Source organism: Ahaetulla prasina, chromosome 2 (assembly GCF_028640845.1).
Source record: "Ahaetulla prasina isolate Xishuangbanna chromosome 2, ASM2864084v1, whole genome shotgun sequence".
Taxonomy (NCBI): domain Eukaryota; kingdom Metazoa; phylum Chordata; class Lepidosauria; order Squamata; family Colubridae; genus Ahaetulla; species Ahaetulla prasina.
This window is the reverse complement of record NC_080540.1, coordinates 209,483,377-209,507,132: the sequence shown is the minus strand read 5'-3', so window position 1 is coordinate 209,507,132 and position 23,756 is coordinate 209,483,377. Positions and strand designations below refer to the sequence as shown.

Below are 23,756 nucleotides of genomic sequence, written 5' to 3'. Positions count from 1 at the left end.
GTGACAGCATATGGATGGGTTCAGTTGTACATTCATGTGTTATCCAAGTAATATGAGGTAAATTGAGGTCACCCAGGAAGATGAGAGGATATGGGAAAGAGGTAGCCCAAGTTAGTAGTGAGGTTAACATGTTCGCATGTGTGATGTCGTACATCTTATTTCTTTTTAAATGACTTGAAGTAGAATATTGTGTAATGGAATGACATGTATCACAGTTCACCTCTATTGAGTTCTGTAGGTCCTGTTTTTGTGATGTGCATAAGATTACAGTATCCTAACCAAGCTTAATCTGAGGAAAAGTCTGTTGAGTTTAGAATTTAAGTTGATTTGAGTCTAGAATTTATATTATGTCAATTTTATTTTGCATTAATCCTTTATCCTTTGTATAAAAACTGGAAGATCCCTTTTGCCTCCTTTTCCTACAAACTAAGACTATTGATTTGCCTGAAGTGCCTTCAGGACAGAAATCTAAGAGCCAGAAATAGACAACTTTATGGGGCAGGCCCTACACAGTGGCTTTGCAAATATTTTATTTTATATTATATTTTATATAATAAATAAGGTAACATCTCCTTCAAACTGACTGCAAGTAACTTCAAGGATCTGTTATTTTTATAACTTTCCATTCTTTTTTTCTGTAATGTTTTTTTACTGCCCAGTCCTCAGGCATATCCTGCTCATGCTCTTGCTTGCTTTTTTATACAGATAGTCCTCCACTTACAAGAGTTCGTTCAGTGACCGTTCAAACTTACAACGGCATTGAAAAAAGTGACTCATATTTATGATGGTTGCAGTGTCCCAGAGTCATGTATGATCACCTTTTGTAACCTTCTGACAAACAAAATTAATGGGGAAGTCAGATGCACTCAACAACTCTGTCACTACTTTAACAACTGCAGTGATTCATTTAACAACTGTGGCAGGAAAAAAATCATAAAATGGGGCAAAATTCACTTAACGAATGTCTCGCTTAGTAACAAAAAAATTGGGCTATATTATATAAGCACGAGGTAGGGGGCATATACAAATCTCTTCACTGTGTCAAGTGAGGAACCTTCAACTGAGCTTAGGCCCAACGATCACTGGTAAGAAATTTAGTCAAGTGATATCTGGAAGCCCATGGCATTTTCTCCCTCTGCACAACATGTATATAAGTTTATCATATTTGCCGGAAGAGTAAAATCTACCAACACCCCCCCACCCACCCCAATCTCCTTAATATATAGAACATATGGAAAAGGCTCAAGTCTCAATTATACTAGTTTGTAAGCCAGGAGTTCTTGGACACATAACCAAAAGAACTAAAATTTCTGCTCCAGTTTTATATCAGCCAAAGAAAACAGCCTTGAATCCAGCACTCTTCCTGACAGATGTTAATGCCATGTAGACTTTTGGCTTCGAAGTGTGAGCTTCTTTTTCCATAGCTACTTTTCTTGTAAGCAGCCAACATGTGAAGTGGGGGTGGTGGTGGAATAAGTGAGGAATGGAGGAGAAAGGAAGGGCAAATCATATTAGAGACAGACAATGGAATCTTGTTCTCAAACATAAATGAAATCCAGCTGCTTTACAGCTGTGCCCTTCTGTGACACAAGCCAAAATATCAGGCAAAATGCAAGTGACTGTCATCCATTTGAACCCAATGCAATTTCAAGTAGCCCAATGGAATCGTGGCCAATGGACCAACTATTTGGTCACTCAGATATCAAGAATTTCAGTTCCAAACACAGACATCCAGAATGTCTGCTGGGCAAAAGAATTTGGCCCACATATTTCCTAGTGAAATGAAATTTTGTAAGCAAGTTTTACATGCTAAATGTTTATTACAAATAACAGCAAATCATCAAATAAAAAACACATGATGGAAGAAATCAGCACACATGAAGAGGAGTGGAAAAGAGAATGTTACTTATTAAGATACAGTACACCTGATCTCAAAAATGAAGTTATGTTTATTTTTTTCCCTATAGTTCCACCATGCAACCAGTTTTCCTTCTTGAGATGGGAAAGCATTTGCTCTATTCACATTTTAATACACACTTGCTTAAATTCACACCTTTGAACTCATGGGAAAATAGCAACTGTTATTATTCACACAATTCTTCTAACTTTACCTGACCATAACAAATGTCCACAACAGTGGCATTATTAAAGGAAAAGTAGTGACATTTAGAGAAAATAAATTCTATTAGAATCATGGATATATTAGCCAAAAATACATTCAATGAATATATTTTCTCACAAACTTAAAAAAAATTAAATGGATGCAGACAAACGAAATTTAAAAATGAAGAGAAAACAGAAATGTTAGAAATTTTTACATAGTAAAGGGTCAACATATTTAATATTACACATCATAATGGCTGAGAATGCTATACACCCAACAATGGAAAAATGAAAGTACACCTTTAGAAAGGGAGATAATAAAGAAAATATTGGTTTGCGCAGAAATGGATAAATTGATGTTAGAATTAAAAAATAAAGGAGAGACAGAATATCATGATATATGGAATAGATTTTACCAATGGATGGAACTAAGAGGTGGGAGTTGGAACAGGAAATAATCAGGATTTGTAAACCCGAAATGTGATGTAATATATGTATATATAACAGAGTACATTGGGTAGAATAATTATATATAATTAGTAATGTCTGAACAGCATATATATTTGTTTTATATTTTAGTGTGTATGGCGGAGATGATGCCAGGATGGTTGCACTGTGTCCAATATTTTAATAAGAAATCAATAAATAAATATTTTAAAAAAAGAAATGTTAGAAATTTTTCATCCGTTTTCTCCCAAAATTTTCAGATTTGTAAATTAATATATTCGGTATCTTTTAATAAAATATTATTTTGTCAAAGCTATAAGACGCATTCTGGCTGCATTTGGATTTAATAAATAAGTATAATTATATGCCAGTATTGCAATTTCCTCAGGTGTCCAGGTGGCTGGCTCAGGAATTCTAAGGGTTGAAGTCCATAGGTCATAAAAGGGCCATAGTTGCCTACCCTTGCTCTAAACCTGGCCTGTCAAACTGGCAGCCCGTGGATCGGATACATCATGCTCAGACCATGCCCACCTTGGCTCCAGAAAGGCAAAAAACATCGTGATACGTCACGATCCAGCCTGTGATACCATCGAGTTTGACACCTGTGCTCTAAATATATCCATGATTAAGAACATTAAATATTTTGTTTTAGATTTCAAATAATGGTGAACTCAGATCAGAAGCAGAATTTCTAATAGCCTTCTCATGAGTCCCTGAAGGCTAGTCATGGTAGGGGAAACACATTAGTCAAAATTTGTGCATATAATGTTAAACCACAGTTTAGACAGAGGTGTGTTTCAGCAGGTTCTGACCAGTTCTGGAGAACTGGTAGTGAAAATTTTGAGTAGTTCGGAGAACCGGTAGTAAAAATTGGCCCCGTTCCCATCTATTCTCTGCCTCCCAAGTCCCAGCTGATCGGGAAGAAATGGGGATTTTGCAGTAACCTTCCCCTGGTTTGGGGAGGGAATGGAGATTTTACAGTATCCTTCCCCTGCCACGCTCACCAAGCCACGTGCACTAAGCCATGCCACACCCACCATGCCACACCCACAGAACCAGTAGTAAAATTTTTTGAAACCCACCACTGAGTTTAGATTGTGTCTGAATGCAGCCCATACTTAAACTGTTATTTCAGTTTTTATCTACTGCATGTATATGAAATGGTGACCGATTAAGAAAATATAATAATCTTGATTAGAGATTAGATTACAAGCCAGAACGTGCATGCTTATGGGCCAATACAGCTTTTTTATACAGTAGCAGCCATTTACAAGAACTCTCACATCTCACCGAATATTTCTTTGCCAAATCTTTAGCAGAGTAACAAGCACACCATAATCAAAGTCATTATTATACCACATAAATTAAAATTCATCTAATTTGTCCTTCTGTTCAGATTGCTAGTAGATAAGGCATCTAATGATCTTATTTAATGAATATACGTATATAGCATATACAGTTATTAAAAATAACTGTAATAACTGTAAAATAATACATAAAATAATATATAAAATAATAATACAGTAAAATAACTGTAATAACTGTGACTGTAATTTCATTGCTGGTAATCCTTATGATTTATATTGATATTGATTGTTCCCGATTGCTTATTTATACCCTATGATTATCATTAAGTGTTGTATCATTAAGTGTTAAATTTGTACCCTATGACCATCATTTGTGTTGTAAATGTTGTACCTTGATGAAGATATCTTTTCTTTTATGTACACTGAGAGCATATGCACCAAGACAAATTCCTTGTGTGTCCAATCACACTTGGCCAATAAAAATTCTATTCTATTCTATTCTATTCTATTCTATTCTATTCTATTCTATTCTATTCTATTCTATTCTATTCTAATAAAAATAGAAAGCTTTTACTAAATCTGCAATAGCCACAAAAACTTAAAATATTTCTTAGTGAATGCCTTTTATTGTCCAGGAAACAAATAAAGCTTACCCAGTGAGAATAGTTGATTTTCTTTCAGAAGCAGGCTACTATGATACAGTATGAACATCAAAAGACAAAAACAAAACTGAACTGACTTTATTCTTAAATTATTCACAGATAATGTTTCTAACATCTTTGAATAGTTTGTGAAATCTTTAACTGTGTCATCTCTGACAAAACTACTTCTCTAAAAAATTTCAGTTGTTTGAACTGTCTTCTTTAGACATTAATAAATATTAATTAGGAGAAGTGGAATAACTCAAAAATGTTAATAAAAGAATTCTTTTCATGGTGATTGGGTGAATCATGCGAATTGTCTAATGCTGTGGTGGAGTTCTCCATCTGTCACTAGACTACAAAATCCAACAGTTCTTGCTTACTTGTTGGCTTATTCTAATGGGAATTAAAAGCCAAGAACATTTGGTGATCATATTTCTCAACACTGCTCAAAAATAAATGGCAGAGAGCCAGGGTGATATCCTGAATAGACAAGACAGTACAATCTAAGTTCTTGGGTAGCACTGCAGATCTTAAGGATGCTCCTCAACGCTCTCCAAAAGCTGTCCCCACATTGTAATTTTAAAATTGTTAGAATATTGGAACATTATTAGATGCCTGATAAATAATCATATTTAATAGATAATTTAGGTTGCACATTAATTTAAAATAAAATTTATTTTGTCTCCTGGCCTTTTCTACTAGGTTGAAGTGTGACACTAATAAATTACTAAAAAAGCAAATGTAGAGTTGTACCCATTTCCCCCGCTAAGGTTACCTCTCTTGTAAACTACTAGTCTTAAACAGGAGAATCTGCTTACAAGTGTCCATCGAGTCTGTTTCCTTCGATCTATTCATGTTTCTTAACCTTGGCATATGCGGACGAAGATATGTGGACTTCAAATCCCAGAATTCTCCAGCTAGCCAAGCTGGTTAGGCAATTTTGGGAGTTAAAGTCTACATATTTTCATGTTGCCAAGGTTGAGGAAGACTGGTCTATGGTAAATGGAGATTAGAATATGGTGATTTTATATAGGTGTCAGGAATAAAGTAATGACTGCCATTTTTCCCCCAACTGGCAGTGACTTTATTCTGAATTTCCTTCTTTATTTTCTGATTATGGAAATTAAAGCATAATGAATTGGATGCTTTAATAGGGGCGTCAAACTCAAGGCCTGCAGGCCAGATCCAGCCTGCTGGGTGCTTAGATCTGGACTGTGGGGCCACCCTGGAAACAGTGAAAGACCAGCCCTCGGTGCCTCTGCCAGCAAAAACAAAGCTAGGGAGGGCCGCACGTAGCCCTCCTGAGCTTTATTTTCATTGGCAGAGAGCTGCAGGAGGCTGTCACAGAAAAAAACGGAGCATGCGAGAGCCATTTGCAGCCCTCCTGAGCTCCATTTTCACTGGCAGAGGGCTGCAGAAGGCTGTTGCATGGAACTCGGGAGCCCGTTTTTGCTGGCAGAGCACTCAGGCCGCCACAGGCGCTCCCAACACAAGTGATGTTGAGATGGCCACGCCCACCTTGGCCACGCCCACCCTGGCTCTTCAAAGTAAAACACAACCCTGATGCGGCCCTCAATGAAATCCTGCTCTAATCCAACCCGCTGCTCAAGCAGGAGACCCGGCCTAGACTATTTCGGAGAAGTGACTGTCCTGTCTCTTCTTTGTCTGACCTGCGTCCTGGTTCTCTTTCAGACCCTAAGCAAGGGAAGAAGGTGAGGGACCCACAAGAATTCTGCTTTTTGGCTTGCCAATGCTGCCACAGGGGAACTGTTTGGCTTGGTGTCTGTGTTGAAGCATAGCATAGAGTTGGAAGGGACCTTGGAGGTCTTCTAGTCCAGCCTCCCTGCCCAAGCAGAAGACCCTATAAAATTTCAGACAAGTAGCTGTCCGGTCTCTTCTTAAAAACCTCCAGTGATGGGATAACCACAACTTCTAGTGCCAAGCCATTCCACTGGTTAATTGTCCTCATATCCATCCATCCATCCATCCATCCATCATCTTATATTTTTATATTTATTTATTTATTTATTTTTGTTGCACAATATATATAAGCATAAGCATGAAACAACTATACAACACATAAGCATATATATGAGTATGTAATAACTATATTAATTGGATATAACAAAGGAAAACAATAGGACAGGAACGGTAGGCACGTTTGTGCTCTTATGCACGCCCCTTACAGACCTCTTAGGAATGGGGTGAGGTCAATGGTAGATAGTTTTTGGTTGAAGCTTTGGGGATTTTGGGAAGAGACCACAGAGTCAGGTAGTGTATTCCAAGCATTAACAACTCTGTTCCTGAAGTCATATTTTCTGCAATCAAGACTGGAGCAGTTAACATTAAGTTTAAATCTATTGTGTGCTCGTGTATTGTTGCAATTGAAGCTGAAGTAGTCTTTGACAGGAAGGACATTGTAATAGATGATTCTATGAGTTAAACTCAAGTCATGTCAAAGGCAGCATAGTTCTAAATTTTCTAAACCCAGGGTTTCAAGACTGGTCGCATAAGGTATTTTGTTGTATTCAGAGGAGTGGAGAACTCTTCTTGTAAAATATTTCTGGACACGTTCAATTGTATTTATTATTCATATTTCATATTTGTATTGATGTCAGAAATGTGGTATGGGTTCCAAACAGTCGAGCTGTATTCAAGAATTGGTCTAGCAAATGTTTTATATGCTCTGGTTAGTAGTGTAGTGTTTTTGGAGAAGAAGCTACGCAAGGTTAGATTTACAACTTTTAAAGCCTTTTTTGCGATGTAGTTGTAGTGAGCTTTGGCACTAAGATCATTTGATATGAAAACTCCAAGATATTTAACAGGGTGGGTCATCAGTAAGGTAATGTCCATCAAGCTTGTACTTAGTGTTTAGGTTCTTTTTTCCAATATGTAAGACTGATCATTTGCTGATTGAGATTTGGAGTTGCCAAGTTTTAGACCATTCAGATAAGAAGTCCAGGTCTTTTTGGAGGATAGCTGTATTGTTGGTGGTGTTAAATAGTTTGACATCGTCAGCAAAGAGAACGTAATTACTTGTAATATGGTCACAGAGATAATTAATGTATAATATGAAGAGTGTTGGTCCAAGAACGCTGCCTTGTGGAACACCACTTTTAACAGGAACAGGGTTTGATAGGGCGTTGCCAATTTTGACTACTTGTTGTCTGTTTGATAGAAAAGCTGTTATCCAATTGTGGAGGGGTCCCGAGATGCCATATGATTTTAGTTTTAGGAGAAGTTTATCATGTACTACTGAGTTGAAGGCTTTACAGAAGTCTATGTAGATTGCATCTATTGGTTTGCCCTGATCAAGATTTGTAGTCCATATGTTTTTGCAGTGAAGGAGTTCTAAATTACATGATAATTTTTTTCTGAAACCAAATTGTTTATTAGAGAGTAGGTTGTTTGTTTCTAGATGGAGAGTAATGGATTGGTTGATGATAGATTCCATTACTTTGCAGGTGACACAACAAAGAGAGATAGGTGTGTAATTTTCAACTAGGCTGGGGTCTCCTTTTTTGAAGATAGGGATGACCGTGGCAAGTGACCAAAGTTTGGGAAAGGAACTGGTCGTGAAAGCTTTTTCAAAAATTATGCTTAGGGGTTCTGCTATATTAGTGGAAATCTTTTTTAAGACGTATGCACATAGTCCATCTGGTCCAATAGATAGGGATGGTTTCAGTTTGCGAAGAGCTTTTTCAACATTATCTTCTGTGAAATCTATGTGTGTTAGGTCGTTGCACTCATTGTTGGTGCAATCTTATATCATCTATCCATCTATCATCTATCTCTATTATCTATTGTATGTATGTATGTATGTATGTATGTATGTATGTATGTATGTATGTATCCATCCATCCATTCATTATCAGTCCATCCATCATCCATCCATCCATCCATCCATCCATCCATCCATCCATCCATCTATCATCTATCTATCTATCTATCTATCTATCTATCTATCTATCTATCTATCTATCTATCTATCTTAGGGGTGTTAAAATCAAGGCCCAGGGGCCAGATCCAGTCCACGTGATGCCACCCTGGAAACAGCAAAGGACCGACCCCTGGTGCCTCTGCCAACAAAAATGGAGCTTGGGAGGGCTGCAAACGGCCCTCCTGAGCTCCATTTTGGCTGGCAGGGGGTTGCAGGAGGCCATCGCAGACTAAAACAAAGCTTGGGAGCCCATTTTCACTGGCAGAACACTCAGGCTGCCACTAGAAAGTCTAGTTCCTATAACTGGCATTAAAGGATATAAACTCCAATATGTAAGAGGACAAAGGGCCAAATTGGGATGCCAGTTCATGGTGGTCAAACAACATTTTAGTTGCAAAGCCTAAATTGTTTCTTTCCTAAGACCAGGAAATCATGCAACTTACACAGTAAAAAAACCCCTATAGATGCCCTTGTCTTGAAAATGTAGTATATTATCCAGGTAATATAAATAATCCCTGGAATAATAGCTGGAATAGTCCTGAGTAAAGATATAGATATACAAAAAATGTATAATTTACTTGGTCTACTCCTTGACATAAATTCTTCAACGGTTTTAATCACAGAAGAGCTCAGGCTACAATTCAAAACAACCAGCCACTCTATTTAAGTACCTGCGGTTTGATTTCAGAAGTAGATCACTCAAAAAACAAAAGGTAAACTAAGTTGACACTCACCCGTAAGGTTATAATATATGTTTTTATCAGTTTTTTTTAACCTGAACTTGATTTTGATTACAGAACATTGCATTTGTCATTTGAATTAGGATTGCACTATGAGATTTCGAGGAAAAACATTATTTGTACAAAGATAAAGTTCGAATAAGAAGCGACACATCACATGTGTTCTAATTAGAATGATTTTTATTCTGACAGGCACATATAAGTAAAATGTTGGAAAAAGTGCCATGAAACTGATTATTCCTACTTCGTACTTTCCTTCCCAAGCTAAATTTAACTATTCAGAAAGGCAGTTGGAACTGGCAAAAGTGACTTTCCCTCCTATAAATATGCATCTCTTAAAAATTGTCTCAGTTTAATTGAAAATCATAACAGAGATGACAGTCTCAAGCTGATGCAGGAGCCAACCAGAAATTGAGAGAGCATTTTTTTTCTTAGCATTTTGTCCTTCTCAGGCAAGAAATCGATACGAGGCCTCTCATAACAGTAACAGTGTCCCATCTGTAGCCATATTAGTATTAAATAATCTGATCAGCTCTATCAAACAAATATATTTAAAAGCACACAAAGACACTTGCCAAAAAGGCAAAGGATATTCACATTCCCTTCTTAGCCAACCTCAAAGGAAAGCTTTGACAGACTACATTAGCTGCTCCTTCAAAGCTCAAACACAAAAGGCCTTTTATTTATTTTAGACAAGGAAATTCTAAATTGTCACAAGGCAAAAATAAACTTGTCTGTGACATGGGGGTCAGAAATTAAACATGAGAAGCAGGAAATTGTTCAAAGTAATGGATCACACACTTCTAGATTTCCAAAGATCTAGACACATCATCTGTGAACTAGTTAAAAAGACATCCTTTTTCATTTTTGAAATGTCCCGGCCTCTGCTTTTAGGGAGAAGGAACAGAGATTGAATAGCCCACCCTGTAACCAGGCCAAATGATCACAGGCACCAAATGGAAGTTCCAGTGAAAGAACCATAATAGGTAAGTGTTACAATTACAGGTTTCAGAGATATTTTAATTTCAGTTCCAGGCCACCACAATAAAGCAAATAGAGGTAGTCCTTGATTTATGACTGGTTGCTTAGCGATCATTCGAAGTTATGAGTTACCACACCTCAAAAGGAACTTATGAAAGGGAATTGAAGTTCACTTTCTGCTCCCTTGTGGTCACGTGATTACTTTTTGGGCAACTGGCACACATTTATGGCTGTTTGGAGTGTCCTGCGGTCAAGTGATTGCAATTTACACTGTTTTTCCAGAAATGGGCATTTACTTCTTTTTTCCAGCAAAAAAAATGCCACATAGGAAACAAGGGGATTGCTTAATGACCACAGCAATCAACATTGCATTCACTTAATGACCATTGCAAGAAAGGTTATAAAATCAGGTGTGGTTATGTGATGACCGACTTTACAATCACAACCTACAACCAAAATTGTCAAGGACTACCTGTACTGCAATAAAGCTTGTCCCATAATTTTTTTTTGTTTCCAAAGCACATATAAAAGTTATGTATACAACAATGTACATATCTTAATTAAAAAGACTTTATTGATAAAATGCTAATAATCATCTGATTAATAGTACTGAAAAAGTTTGAAATATTGCAACAATTACCAAAATGTGGAACAGAGAGACAAAGTGATCCAAGTGCTGTTGGCGTCAATTGACTTGCTTGATGAGGGTTGCCACAAACTTTCAATTTGTAAAAAGAAATAAAATGTAACATCTGTGAAGCCCAATAAAGCAGTCTGCAATAAAACAAGGTATGCTTATATAACTAAAATCTGTGTTCATGAAATCAGGAAGAATCTAGAAAGATGTGCACAGAATTAACCAAGAAAGAAATGGGCAATATTGGGTTTCTATTTTTATTTTTTATCATTCCAGTTAAAACTGATAAAGTGATCAAAAACTACCAGATTCTACTATAGCCATTTTCATATCATCATCATTATCATCATCAAGATCATCAAGATCATCATCATCATCATCATCGTGATTTTATTCAGTCTTTTTAAATATATTGGGTCAATTCAAGATGGCAAACATATCATGCATGGTTTTCATGCATAAAGCAGAACTAGAATTCAAGTCTCCTGGTTTCTAGGCCAGCATGTTAACCACTACATCAAACTGTCTCTCATACTACAAGTTTATATGTGATCAAATTAATAGCAGAACATCTAATAGGGAAGAAAATGGTACGTGAACATCTGTCTACCCTAGACGAGTTCAAATCACCAGGACCGGATGGATTACATCCCAAGGTTCTGAAGGAACTGGCAGACAAGATCTCAGAACCACTGAACTATATCTTTCAAAGATCCTGGAGCACAGGGGAGCTGCCAGAGGACTGGAAAAGAGCTGATGTAGTTCCCATCTTCAAAAAAGGAAAGAAAAAAACCAGATCCAGGAAACTACAGACCTATCAGCCTGACCTCAATACCAGGGAAGATTCTGGAAAAGATAATCAAGCAACGAATCACCAAACACCTAGAAGCAAACTAAGTAATAACCAAAAGCCAACATGGGTTTGTCAAAAACAGATCATGCCAGACTAATCTTATTGCATTCTTTGACAAAATGACAAAATTATTAGACCAGAGGAATGCTGTCGATATAATTTACTTGGACTTCAGTAAAGCATTTGATAAAGTAGACCATAACCTACTACTAGATAAAGTAGACAAATGTGGGTTAGACAGCACCACCACCAGATGGATTCATAACTGGCTGACCAACCGCACTCAACGTGTAGTCCTCAATGGAACTACATCCACATGGAGGGAAGTATGCAGTGGAGTACCCCAAGGCTCTGTTTTAGGCCCAGTACTCTTCAACGTCTTCATCAATGACTTGGACAAGGGGATAGATGGGGAACTCATCGAATTTGCAGATGACACCAAGCTGGCAGGAATAGCCAACACTGCAGAAGATAGGCTTAAGTTACAGAAGGATCTTGACAGACTTGACATTGGGTGCTATCTAACAAAATGAAATTCAACAGTGAAAAAAGTAAGGTTCTACATTTAGGTAAAAAAAAAACCAAAATGCACAGGTACCGTATATGTGGTACCTTGCTCAACAGTAGTACCTGTGAGAGGGATCTTGGAGTCCTAGTGGACAAACATTTAGATATGAGCCAGCAGTATGCAGCAGTTGCTAAAAAAGCCAACACAGTTCTGGGCTGCATAAACAGAGGGATAGAATCAAGATCACGTGAAGTGTTAGTGCCACTTTATAATGCCTTGGTAAGGCCACACTTGGAATACTGCATTCGGTTTTGGTCGCCGTGATGTAAAAAAGATGCTGAGACTCTAGAAAGATATAGACTTCTGCAAAGCTTTTGACTCAGTAGTACACGATAAACTTCTCCTTAACTAACATCCTATGGCATCTCAGGACCCCTCCACAAATGGATATCTGCTTTTCTGTCTAACAGACAACAAGTGGTCAAAATTGGCAATGCTTTATCAAATCCTGTTCCTGTCAAGAGTGGCGTTCCTCAAGGCAGCGTCCTTGGACCAACACTCTTTATTCTATACATTAATGATCTTTGTGACCATATCTCAAGTAATTGTGTTCTCTTTGCTGATGATGTCAAACTATTTAACACCACAGACAACACTTCTATCATTCAAAACAACCTTGACCATCTAACCGCTTGATCTAAAAATTGGCAGCTCCAAATTTCAACCAGCAAATGCTCAGTCTTACATATAGGAAAAAAGAACCCTAAAACTAAGTACATACTAGATGGACATTACCTTACAGACGACCCCCATCCCGTTAAAGACCTTGGAGTTTTCATGTCAAATGATCTAAGTGCCAAAGCCCACTGCAACTACATAGCAAAAAAAGCTCTAAGAGTTGTAAACCTAATTTTGTGTAGCTTCTTTTCCAAAAACACCACACTACTAACCAGAGCATTTAAAACATTTGCTAGACCAATTCTAGAATACAGCTCACCTGTTTGGAACCCTCACCACATCTCTGACATCAATACAATTGAATGTGTCCAGAAATATTTTACAAGAAGAGTTCTCCAGTCCTCTGAAAACAACAAAATACCTTATCCCACCAGACTTGAAATCCTAGGCTTAGAAAACTTGGAACTCCGTCGCCTTCGACAAGACCTAAGCTTAACTCACAGAATCATCTATTGTAATGTCCTTCCTGTCAAAGACTACTTCAGCTTTAATTGCAATAATACAAGGGCAACCAATAGATTTAAACTTAATGTAAACCGCTTTAATCTAGATTGCAGAAAATATGACTTCTGCAACAGAATCATCAGTGCTTGGAATACTTTACCTGAATCTGTGGTCTCTTCCCATAATCCTAAAAGCTTTAACCAAAAACTTTCTACTATCGACCTCACCCCATTCCTAAGAGGACCATAAGGGGCGTGCATAAGCGCACAAACGTGCCTACCGTTCCTGTCCTATTGTTTTTCTTTTCTTCTTCCTATATATGTTTGTATGTGTATATACTATATAATCTTTTTGTATGATGTTGTGACAAAATAAATAAATAAATAAAATAAATAAGAGTGCAGAGAAGAGCAATAAAGATGATTAGGGAACTGGAGGCTAAAACATATGAAGAATGGTTGCAGGAACTGGGTATGTCTAGTTTAATAAAAAGAAGGACTAGGGGAGACATGATAGCAGTGTTCCAATATCTCAGGGGTTGCCACAAAGAAGAGGGAGTTGGGCTGTTCTCCAAAGCACCTGAGGGTAGAACGAGAAGCAATGGGTGGAAACTGATCAAGGAAAGAAGCAACTTAGAACTAAGGAGAAATTTCCTGACAGTTAGAACAATTAATAATAAATAAGACTTGCCTGCAGAAGTTGTGGATGCTCCAACACTGGAAATTTTTAAGAAAATGTTGGATAAGCATCTGTCTGAGATGGTGTAGAGTTTCCTGCCTGGGCAGGGGGTTGGACTAGAAGGCCTCCAAGGTCCCTTCCAACTCTGTTGTTATTATTATTATTATTATAATAGTGGCACCTGCATTTTTATTTTTCCCCACACACTATTTTTCTCCTTTTATATCACCTCTTTTAGATTATAATTTTAAAAAAAGGATATTATTTTTTTATTTATCAATAAGCTTATCTGGGAGCCTTTACAAATGAAAAGTAGAATATGAATGTTTGTATAAATGATCAGAAATAGGGATGGGAAAAAAAGTTTCTAATTAACATAAATCACCTTAACCTGATTAATAAACAAATTAGGATGAACAACTTTTAAGTTTCTTTAATCACATACACAATGGGCAAATGCTTGCAAACCAAGCATAGACTAGTAAGCAATACCTTGGAAAAATGTGTTTATTAGGGAAATGCGTCTTATGAGATTTTTTTAAAATAATAAACTGATGCAAAAGTACAAAGAAACTTGTCTGGGAAAACAAAAACTTTATTGAAAATGAAATAAATTTCTTCATTTATAACTAGGAAACACTAATCATAAGTTTTACCTGTGGAAAACTATTAATGTTTAATTTTTGCTCTAAATGAAATGTGTTTTCTAGCTTTACTGATCTATTTTGCATTACAGTTACTGACATAATTCATGCAGTTCATGAGGCATGATGAGTTGCATACAAATCAGAGAGAGAGACAGACAGACACCAAGTGCAAAATATCAAATAATACAGGACTGGCAGTAAAGACACATAGACAAAATGAATCACTCCAGAACAGGGCTCTCCAACCTTGGCAACTTGAAGACTTGTGGCTGAGGCTGGCTGAGGAACTCTGGGAGTTGAAGTCCACAAGTCTTCAAGTTGCCAAGGTTGGAGACCCCTCCTCCAGAAGGTGCTTTACTATTTATCCCCAAAGGAAAACTCCAGAGCAGCATTTCTCAATCTTGGCAACTTCAACATGTGTGAACTTCAACTCCCGGAATTATCAGCTAACAGAATTCTGTTCTCCAGAAGGCTAGAGAATTCTGGAAATTCAAGTACACACATCTTAACAATGGGAAACACGGATCTAGACCAAGAGCTTGGCAACTTTAAGATGCTTGGATTTCAGTTCCCAGCATTCCCCAGCCATAGTCCACTCACTTTAAAGCTGCAACTTTGAAAAACACTAGTCTAGAACAGTTCCTTTTAATTTACCAGATAAATTCCTTGAATAAGGAAAGTTAAGCTCAGGAAGAATGTTCTATACAGGTAGTCCTCAACTTACAAGCATTCAAAGTTACAGCAGCACTGAAAAAAGTGACTTATGACCAGTACTTGAGCTTATGACCACTGCACCATCGCCATGGTCACATGATCAAAATTTGAAAGCTTGGCAACTGGTACATATTTACGACAGTTGTTGCCTCCTGGGATCATATGATGTGATCTCAGTGTCGTGTCCCACTCCTCCGCTGACGGCTGGGTCAGGGAAATCCGAATCAGGCTTGCCTCTGCAGCTCTGCCCAAAGTCCTAGCAAAGTCCTCAGAGCAGGCAGGAGACCAGTAAGTGACTTCAGCAAGATAAGTTCAACTTTTGCCTGACTCAGAGACTGCCAGAAAGCAGATCCTTTATATAGGCCATGGGGTGTGGCTCCATGACTCAGCACTCATTAAGGCCTGCCCCTCCCTTCCTTCTGTTGCCTCCGCCTATCCAATCTTCTGATGCGAGGGTCACTCCAATCAGCTGTTGGTAATAAACCCTCCTCAGGCTCACATGCTGTGGAGGAGGGGGAGGGGTCTAGTTGCTCCGTTTGCCTGGGCATGGAGTCAGGGCTGGGGCCGGGAGGTGCTCCTTCTTCTGCAGTTTGTCTGGGCATGGAGCCAGGACTGGGGCCGGGAGGCATACATTCCTCCGTGTTCGGGAGCAGATAAGAAGGCCCCGGCTGCTCTGAGGGCGGGCAAGACACAACACTCAGGATGCAACAGGTTGCATCCATTTGCAGCCTTCCCAACCAACTTCCAAAAAGCGAAGACAACGGGGGGAATCTGATTCACCTAACAACTACATGATTCTCTTAACCACTTGAACGATTCACTTAACAACCACAGCAAGAAAACCAGTAAAATGAGATAGGGCTCACTTAACAACCATCTTGTTTAACAATGGAAATTCTGGTCACAGCTGTGGTCATAAGTCAAGGACTATCTGTAATCATATCCCTGTTTTCCTTAATGAAGAAAAGTGAACTGGTGAACAGTTCACATGAACTGGTTTTAGTCAAGTAACTACAGCCTAAGTCTAAGTAATTAGGGCCCAGCTTTCCAAATATCCAATCAGAATCAGATATGGCTTTGCAGGTCATATGCAACCTTTGAGTGGAGTCAGCAAGGACATAGCAGGTTATCAGTTATTAGTCCCAGCCAACGGTTTGGCTGCAGGACTCAATGAGAACTAAGTTGATTTTTTTTGTTGGGGGGGGGCAACACTTTGAGTCAATATTGATTCTTGGCAACTTCCTGGACAAATCCCTACAGTTTTCTTAGCAAGATTTCTGAAGTGACTTGCCACTGTCTTCTTCCTAAGGTTGAGAGAGTGGGGTTATCCCAAAGTCACTCAGCTGGTTTTATACTTAAAGTGGGACTAGAATTCATGGTCTCCTGGTTGTCTTAACCACCATACCAAATTGTCTCTCTAAGTAAGTGAAAGATATGATGTTACGGCATTCTATATATTTTATTTGATGGAAGGAAGAAGGTTAAGAATTCTATTCTAGTTCTGCATTTCTTAGGCATAATGTATATGAAAATTTAAAAGTTCTTATCTACTCCAGAAATATAATAGGAAGAGAACAGATTTTAGAATTTTAAGATTCAGAAATTTAATTTTAAATAGTTTAAAAATATTCTTGATTCTGTCACAATGTTCTCATTGGTCAGATTGATTATAAATCTACCAGAATTTCAGTTGTTAAGCAAGGCAGTTATTAAATGAGTCATGCCCAATTTTGCAACCTTTTTTGCCACAATTGTAAGCAAATCATGCACGTTTTTGAGATGTGTGGTTGTGAAGCAAATTCGGCTTCCCCCATTGACTTTCCTGGTCAGAAGCCAGCTAGAAAGGTCACAAATGGTGATCATATGATCCCGGGACATTGCAATAATTGTAAATACATGCTGGCTGCCAAGAGCCCAAATTTTGATCACATGACTGTGGGGATGCTGTGATGGTTTTAAGTGCAAGGCCCAAATGTCACTTTTTTCAGTGCCATTGTAACTCTGAATGGTCATTAAATGAATGGTTGTAAATTGAGGACTAACTGAAGAATGAGCTACCACTCATTCTTCAGATGTTAAAAAGATATATTAGCATGAATTGTGCTTTGTTTATCTATTAGTCAAAACCTATAAGAGTAAAATAGTCAATGAAATTATAGAAGCAATAAAAGAAATCACATTTAGACACCAAAACTAAGTGTGAAGTAGAGAGCTGAATGCAACAAAATTTCATTTTAATGTATGCCAATTAGTGTACATTTAAAGTGACAATACAGTTTGTATTGTATTGTATTGTATTGCATTGCATTGCATTGTATTTTCTATTTCACTCCACTCCACTCCACCTTAGCAGAAGATAAAGAGCATTATGGTGTGTCAAGTGTGAAAGAGCCTGGACAGTGAAGATATGTAATGAATGGATGAAAAAGCAAGACCCATTTGGTTATAGAGAGTCAGTCTGGTGTGGTGGTGAAGGGATCAGGTTAGAAACTGGGAATCTTTGAGTTCCAGTTTTGCTTTAGACACAGCTGGATGACCTTGGGCCAGTCCTTCCCTCTCAGCCCTAGGAAGGAGATAATGGCAAATGATGTGGGGGAAAAAACCTTTGTAATGTACAGATATCTGCTTGTATAAAACCATTCCAAGCACACCAGCTTTACAAAGTGGAGAGCAAAGCATCCATTCTACTGATGGACAGCATGAGCTACCTCAAAAACAAGATCAGAGAAGAACAGAAACACACAACCACCTCTTGGGCCTATTGCAGTCAACTTAAAAAACATAAAACTTTCTTGAAAAAAAATATTTTTAGTCAAAGAGATCAAACAGGGTGGGGGTGGAGAAATCAGAATATAGAACTCTAGATTCAAATCAGAGAGCAGTATCATACGTTAATACATTCACTATCAGTTCTAATAATATCTAATATTCAAATCAGTTCTGAAGGAGCTGATTGAAATCTAAGTATGATCACAGATTTTAAATGTCAAATAAAACTTCCTACATCTTTTCATTTATTTATATTTATCTGAATTTTCCCAGGACAAATGAAAAATGCTTGCAGAAGAACAAAGACTAGTCCAAAAATTCTTTTTGGTGTTTCTATTCTTCCTCCATCCTTCCCCCTCCCATTAATTACATATTTGATAGAAAATCAAATATTTGACTCACATTAAATATCAAACAAAACAGGCATTATTCAACTGCCAGTTTTTATGCCCAAGATGTTTGAATAAAGGGTGTGGCTTATAATGGAGTTTATATGATGAAAAGTGTTCAGATAAACTTTTAGGATGGTGAATGGACTTATAAGCCCTTTTAAAATAAAGAATATAGTATGTTTTCTCTCAATACCTTCTTGGTGATCATAACAAAGATTACAATGCTAGCTGGTACACTGAATTCCTATTTATGGTATTCTTCAATCTCTCCCTCGGTCCCCCCCCCCCTCTGTGTTGTGTAAGCTGATGTAGGGTTCAGGGTTTGTCCTTGGAACTCCTACATATGCAGATATTCGTTTTACCTATTTTTTTTAAAATAGAAGCTATTAAAATAAATAAGGAAGGAAAGTCTCCCTTGAGTCAAGTTTAACACAAGACAACTTTATGGCTTGTCCATACAGGCCTCTTGGCAACAATATACAAGTAGTTTACCACTGCTTACTTCCAGGATTATTTTTGACTTCCCAGTCCAGTCCACAACCTCGGTATTTCCCAATAGTTCCACATCAAAATAGTATCCTGGTCCAACCCTGCTTAATTTCGAAACCCCAGATAAGGACTTCAGGTGCTGCTGAAGTTACCATTCAGAGTCAGAGGAAATCCCTCAAGGCAGCAATAGCACATGCTTATCTAAGGGAATTAACGGAACTCACCTCTGAATAAACAGCACTGCAAATCGATTACTAAAACAAATTGTATGTAAACTGCTGAGTTTTTAGCATTGGCATTGCAAACGGATCGCCAACGCTACGTACTTGACTTTGTCTCAATTCACAAAGCAACAGCCAACTGTTACTATCTGTAGCAAACCACTGCAGATTGTGAGTGCATCTGCCCTTAAAAGAGAATGCATTCTTTATGCGTCTATTTAGTTCTGATGCAATTACCGATCTAGATTTTGTAAGCTAATGTTTTGTATATCTATCTATCTATCTATCTATCTCCTATTCACTTCAGTCACATGCAAACCCACTACAACTCGGTCGATGCACGGCCAAACGCAACCCATTTGCTCTTTACAAAGCAATGAAGCCAATGCAAAAAAAAATATGAAAGGGCAAACTCAGCACAACTTCACCAGGGCGCATTTTATAACGGGTGGGGGGGAAGGGGGGCGAGGTGAGGGGGGGGGGGAAAGCCATCCGTCCAGCTCTTGCGAGGGAATGTGGAGCAACCCTTCAAGGCTCTAGATTTCCCCACGTTCAGACATAAGAACGGAGAGAAAATAATAATAAAAACCAAACAAGCCGAAGCAGACTTACTGCAATCGCTTGCAGCCTTTCCTTGTGCAATTCAGCCTCCGCCATCCTGGGCGCGCGGAGGATGCAGCAAATCGCAGAGAGAGAGAGACCCGGCAAGCAACGAGGGAATCGCGCTTTCGAGTTATTGAATGCCGCCGAGTGGAAAAAAGTCAAGCCGGGTGGATTCTGGTCGGGGAAGGGAAAAAAAAACAAAACACCGCCACAGCTCGGGAAGTCAGCGCATTTCAAACCGGCCTGGTGCCCGCCTGCTTCCCAGCTGCAAGGCTGCTGTTAAGCTACATTTCATCGCTGCGTCTGGGCGCCGCCGCTGCTGTCACACTACAGCGCGGTCCAGGACTGCAATCTTTTTTTTTTTTTTAATTATATATATATATTTTCCCACCCCTTTTTCTCTCCTCTCCGCCTTGACGTTTCACAGCGCTCGCTCCTCCTCTGGAGAGCTCTCGCTTACACCAAGGAGGCTGGACGTCGGCGGCGTCTGTAGTAATCAAAACCTGCCCGAAAAAAAACGCGGGCGGGAGGGCGCGGCGGAGAGGCGCGGCGACGGCGCAGCCCGACGCGGGGAGCCGAGAAGAGGGTATTTCCCTCCGCCTCACGGCTATGCCGCCGCTCTCTGCGTGGGGGTCTCCCTGAGGAGAAAAAACGGAAGAACGAAGCGCTGCCCCGGAGCTTCCCGGGTGTATCCTTTCACCAAGCGTCAGGGAGCCCGGCCCGTCACGCTCCTCTGCGGCTCTCTGCCCTTTGCTTTGTGTTTACGGTAAAGGAGGCGAACCTGCGGTAAAGTGCAGGTAGTCCTCGACTTACGACCACAGCTGAGTCCAACATTTCGGTTGTCCAGTGAGACATTTCTTAAGTGAGTTTGGTCCCCCATTTGACCACCTTTTGTGCCACGGTTGTTATAGTGAATCGCTGCAGTGGTTAAGTTAGGAACCCGCTTGTTAAGTGAATCTCCCTTCCCTGTTGACTTTGCTTGTTGGAAAGTCGCAAAAGGGGATGATCACATGACCTCCGGACACAGCAACGGTCATAAATGGGAACCAGTTGCCAAGTATCTGAATTTTGATCAAATGATCATGGGGATGCTGCAAAGGTCATAACTCTGAAAAATGGTCATAAGTCACTTTTTTTCAGTGCCGTTCTAACTTTGAATGGTCACTAAATGAACTATTCTAAGTCGATTACCTGTTTACTTGAGTAAGGGAAGGCTCTTACCTTCCTATCCTGCTTTAGCACGTCCAGTGATTTGTTCCGCACAACTTTTAACCTGTAGAGAAAGGATGACACGGAAGCCATAGTCTCCCCTGTAATATTTCACTTTGTTTACAAAATGTTCATTGGGCAGAGCACTCTTGCTCTATGTCTATGAAAGACATAGAGGAGAACTGTGAAGGAGCCTTCCCAACATTTCCTCCTCTTAAGGCAGGCTCTTGTCTTAATGCAACTCTCAGAGAGAAAGAAAAATCGAAGAATCAGTAGGCTTTCAAGACCTCCAGATCTCTTCATCAGTCAAGATGTCGTAAAAGAGAAGTGGCATGTATATGAGGGTAGTGAGGAAAAGATGCAGCTTCAGAGTGCGGAGAAATTGGTTTGATGCCTGGAGCACCTCTTGAACTTCATGACTTCTGAACTGGATCTCCGTAAAGGCTTTGAATAAGAAAATATACTTGCATGGAAAACCTTCTATAGCAACCCAGATGAATTTCTGTAATTCAGCTAATCAGTTTAGTTTAGTTTAGTTTAGTTTATTTAGATTTTTATACCGCCCTTCTCCCGAAGGACTCAGGACGGTGTACAGCCAGAGTAAAAACAATAATATACAAAATTAAAATAACAATTAAAATACATATTCAGAAATGGCCGAAAATTAAAACTGTCAAATTGACCTATACTAAAATACCCCAATCTAAAATTATTAAAAAACCAGAAATTTGAAAATTTAAAAATCAAGCCAGTCCCGCTTGGATGAACAGGTATGTTTTCAATTCACGGCGAAAGGTCCGAAGGTCAGATAATTGGCGTAAACCGGGGGGAAGCTAATGTCATCCTTTCTCTACAGGTTAAAAGTTCCAGAGGGTGGGTGCTCCAACAGAGAAGGCCCTTCCCCTGGGGGCCGCCAGCCGACATTGTTTGGCGGACGGCACCCTGAGAAGACCCTCTCTGTGTGAGCGTACGGGTCGGTGGGAGGCATACAGTAACAGCAGGCGGTCCCGTAAGTACGTCAGAGTGAGATCACGCATTAGCGGGAATGTTCAGGCAATCTACGCCATCGGAAATTGGTTTTGTTGGACTGCCATGGTGTGGCTAGTTTTGCACAAAGGGCTTAACCAGGATCAGTGAGAACACATTGGCTGCATTTGAACTTACATGACAAGCTTGGTTAGCTTTATGCTTGATCTGGTGTATTACATGGGCTAGCTTAACTCTAGAAAAAGGATGAATTTAGCAAATATCAAAAATACACGTGTTTATACAGGAACAGTATAACCATTTGTTTAATGCCTTCCAATCAGTGCTGATTCATGCAGACTGCCTGGACTAGTCCCTGTAAAATTTCAGAAGTGGTTTGTCATCGCCTTTTTTCTGGGGTTGAAAGAGAGGGACCAACCCCAAATCACTCAGCTGGCTTCAGGCCAAAGGCAGAACTCAAACTCCTGTAGCCTGATGTCTTAACTGCTAGGCTAACTGATTCTATAACCAGTTGATGTATAAAAAATCAAAACCAGAAATTTCAAATAGACCTCCATTTTGGAAAATAAAGCAAATATCTGATACACAAAGGAATAATTGATGGGAACATCCTATTGTTTTATTTTTTAAGACTAAATCCTAACACTATACCGAATACCTCTCACCGACCCGAATACTTCTCACCGAATACCTCTCACCGACCCGTGTGCTCTCACAGAGAGGGACTCCTCAGGGTGCCGTCAGCTAGGCAGTGCCGTCTGGCGACACCCAGGGGAAGGGCCTTCTCTGTGGGGGCTCCCACCCTCTGGAACGAACTCCCCCCAGGACTTCGTCAACTTCCGGACCTCCGAACCTTCCGCCGCGAGCTTAAAACACATCTATTTATTTGTGCAGGACTGGAGTAGATTTTAAATTTTATATTGGTTTTAATGGGTTTTATTATTTATATGGTTTTTTTTTAAAAATTGGGCCATGTAGAATAAGTTTTTTAATTGTTATTTTATTCTGTATTTATATGTATTTTTAATTGCCTGTGAACCGCCCTGAGTCCCTAGGGAGATAGGGCGGTATATAAATATGATAAATAAATAAATAAATAAATAAATAATAAACTATAAACTGACCTGTCTACTCCTTCCCAGTAACCCTAACTTGCATATATGAATAACACCAAACAATGAGATAGACATTAAACTTTATGTTAAACTGTTTCCAATAAAATGTAATTTAAATATTAAGTGCATGTCCTTCAACTACCTAGAGGTGTTCTGAAAACACGGAATATTTTGCTGTATTTCCTTTGAACTATTTCTCAACTGGAAGAGGTATGTTCCAATGTGGGGCAAGCTAAATTGGATCCATACAGTCACAGACCAGCCGGCTGACATGTAGTCAGGATGGAGTGAAACTGCCTCATGAAGCAAGGCAGATGCCTCATTCCAGTTAGAAAGATCTGCAGATGTTTCTATTTGAGATGGATTTTTCTGATGAAAACACACTCCCATTTCTAGAACATGCTGCAGATTTGTCTGTGGAGATTCTCAGTCATCCAGGTCATGGTTGTCCCAAAGGTACTTTTTTAAAGAGGCTTGACTTTCTTATTTTTCTTTGAAGACATTTCAATTCTCATCCAAGAAGTTTCTTCAGCTCTGACTGGATGATGGAGAATGGAAGGATTTGTATTCCTTGCTGGTCTTTTGCATTC

The 23,756-nt window shown here is 39.0% G+C and overlaps 1 protein-coding gene across 6 annotated transcripts in view; it reads right to left on the bottom strand.

Annotated features, from left to right (window-relative positions):
* The window catches only part of PALM2AKAP2 (PALM2 and AKAP2 fusion), a 310,829-nt gene extending 290,570 nt beyond the window's left edge, over window positions 1-20,259 (bottom strand). For 2 of the 6 annotated variants that reach the window (XM_058173903.1, XM_058173905.1), the window contains exon 1: window positions 19,865-20,259. In XM_058173903.1, coding sequence (XP_058029886.1) covers window positions 19,865-19,909 — 45 coding nt within the window. In that variant the 5' untranslated portion in view covers window positions 19,910-20,259. The remainder of the gene's footprint in view (window positions 1-19,864) is intronic. The other 4 variants (XM_058173908.1, XM_058173909.1, XM_058173907.1 and 1 more) reach the window with 3 other exon arrangements.
* Window positions 20,260-23,756: the final 3,497 nt, after the last annotated feature.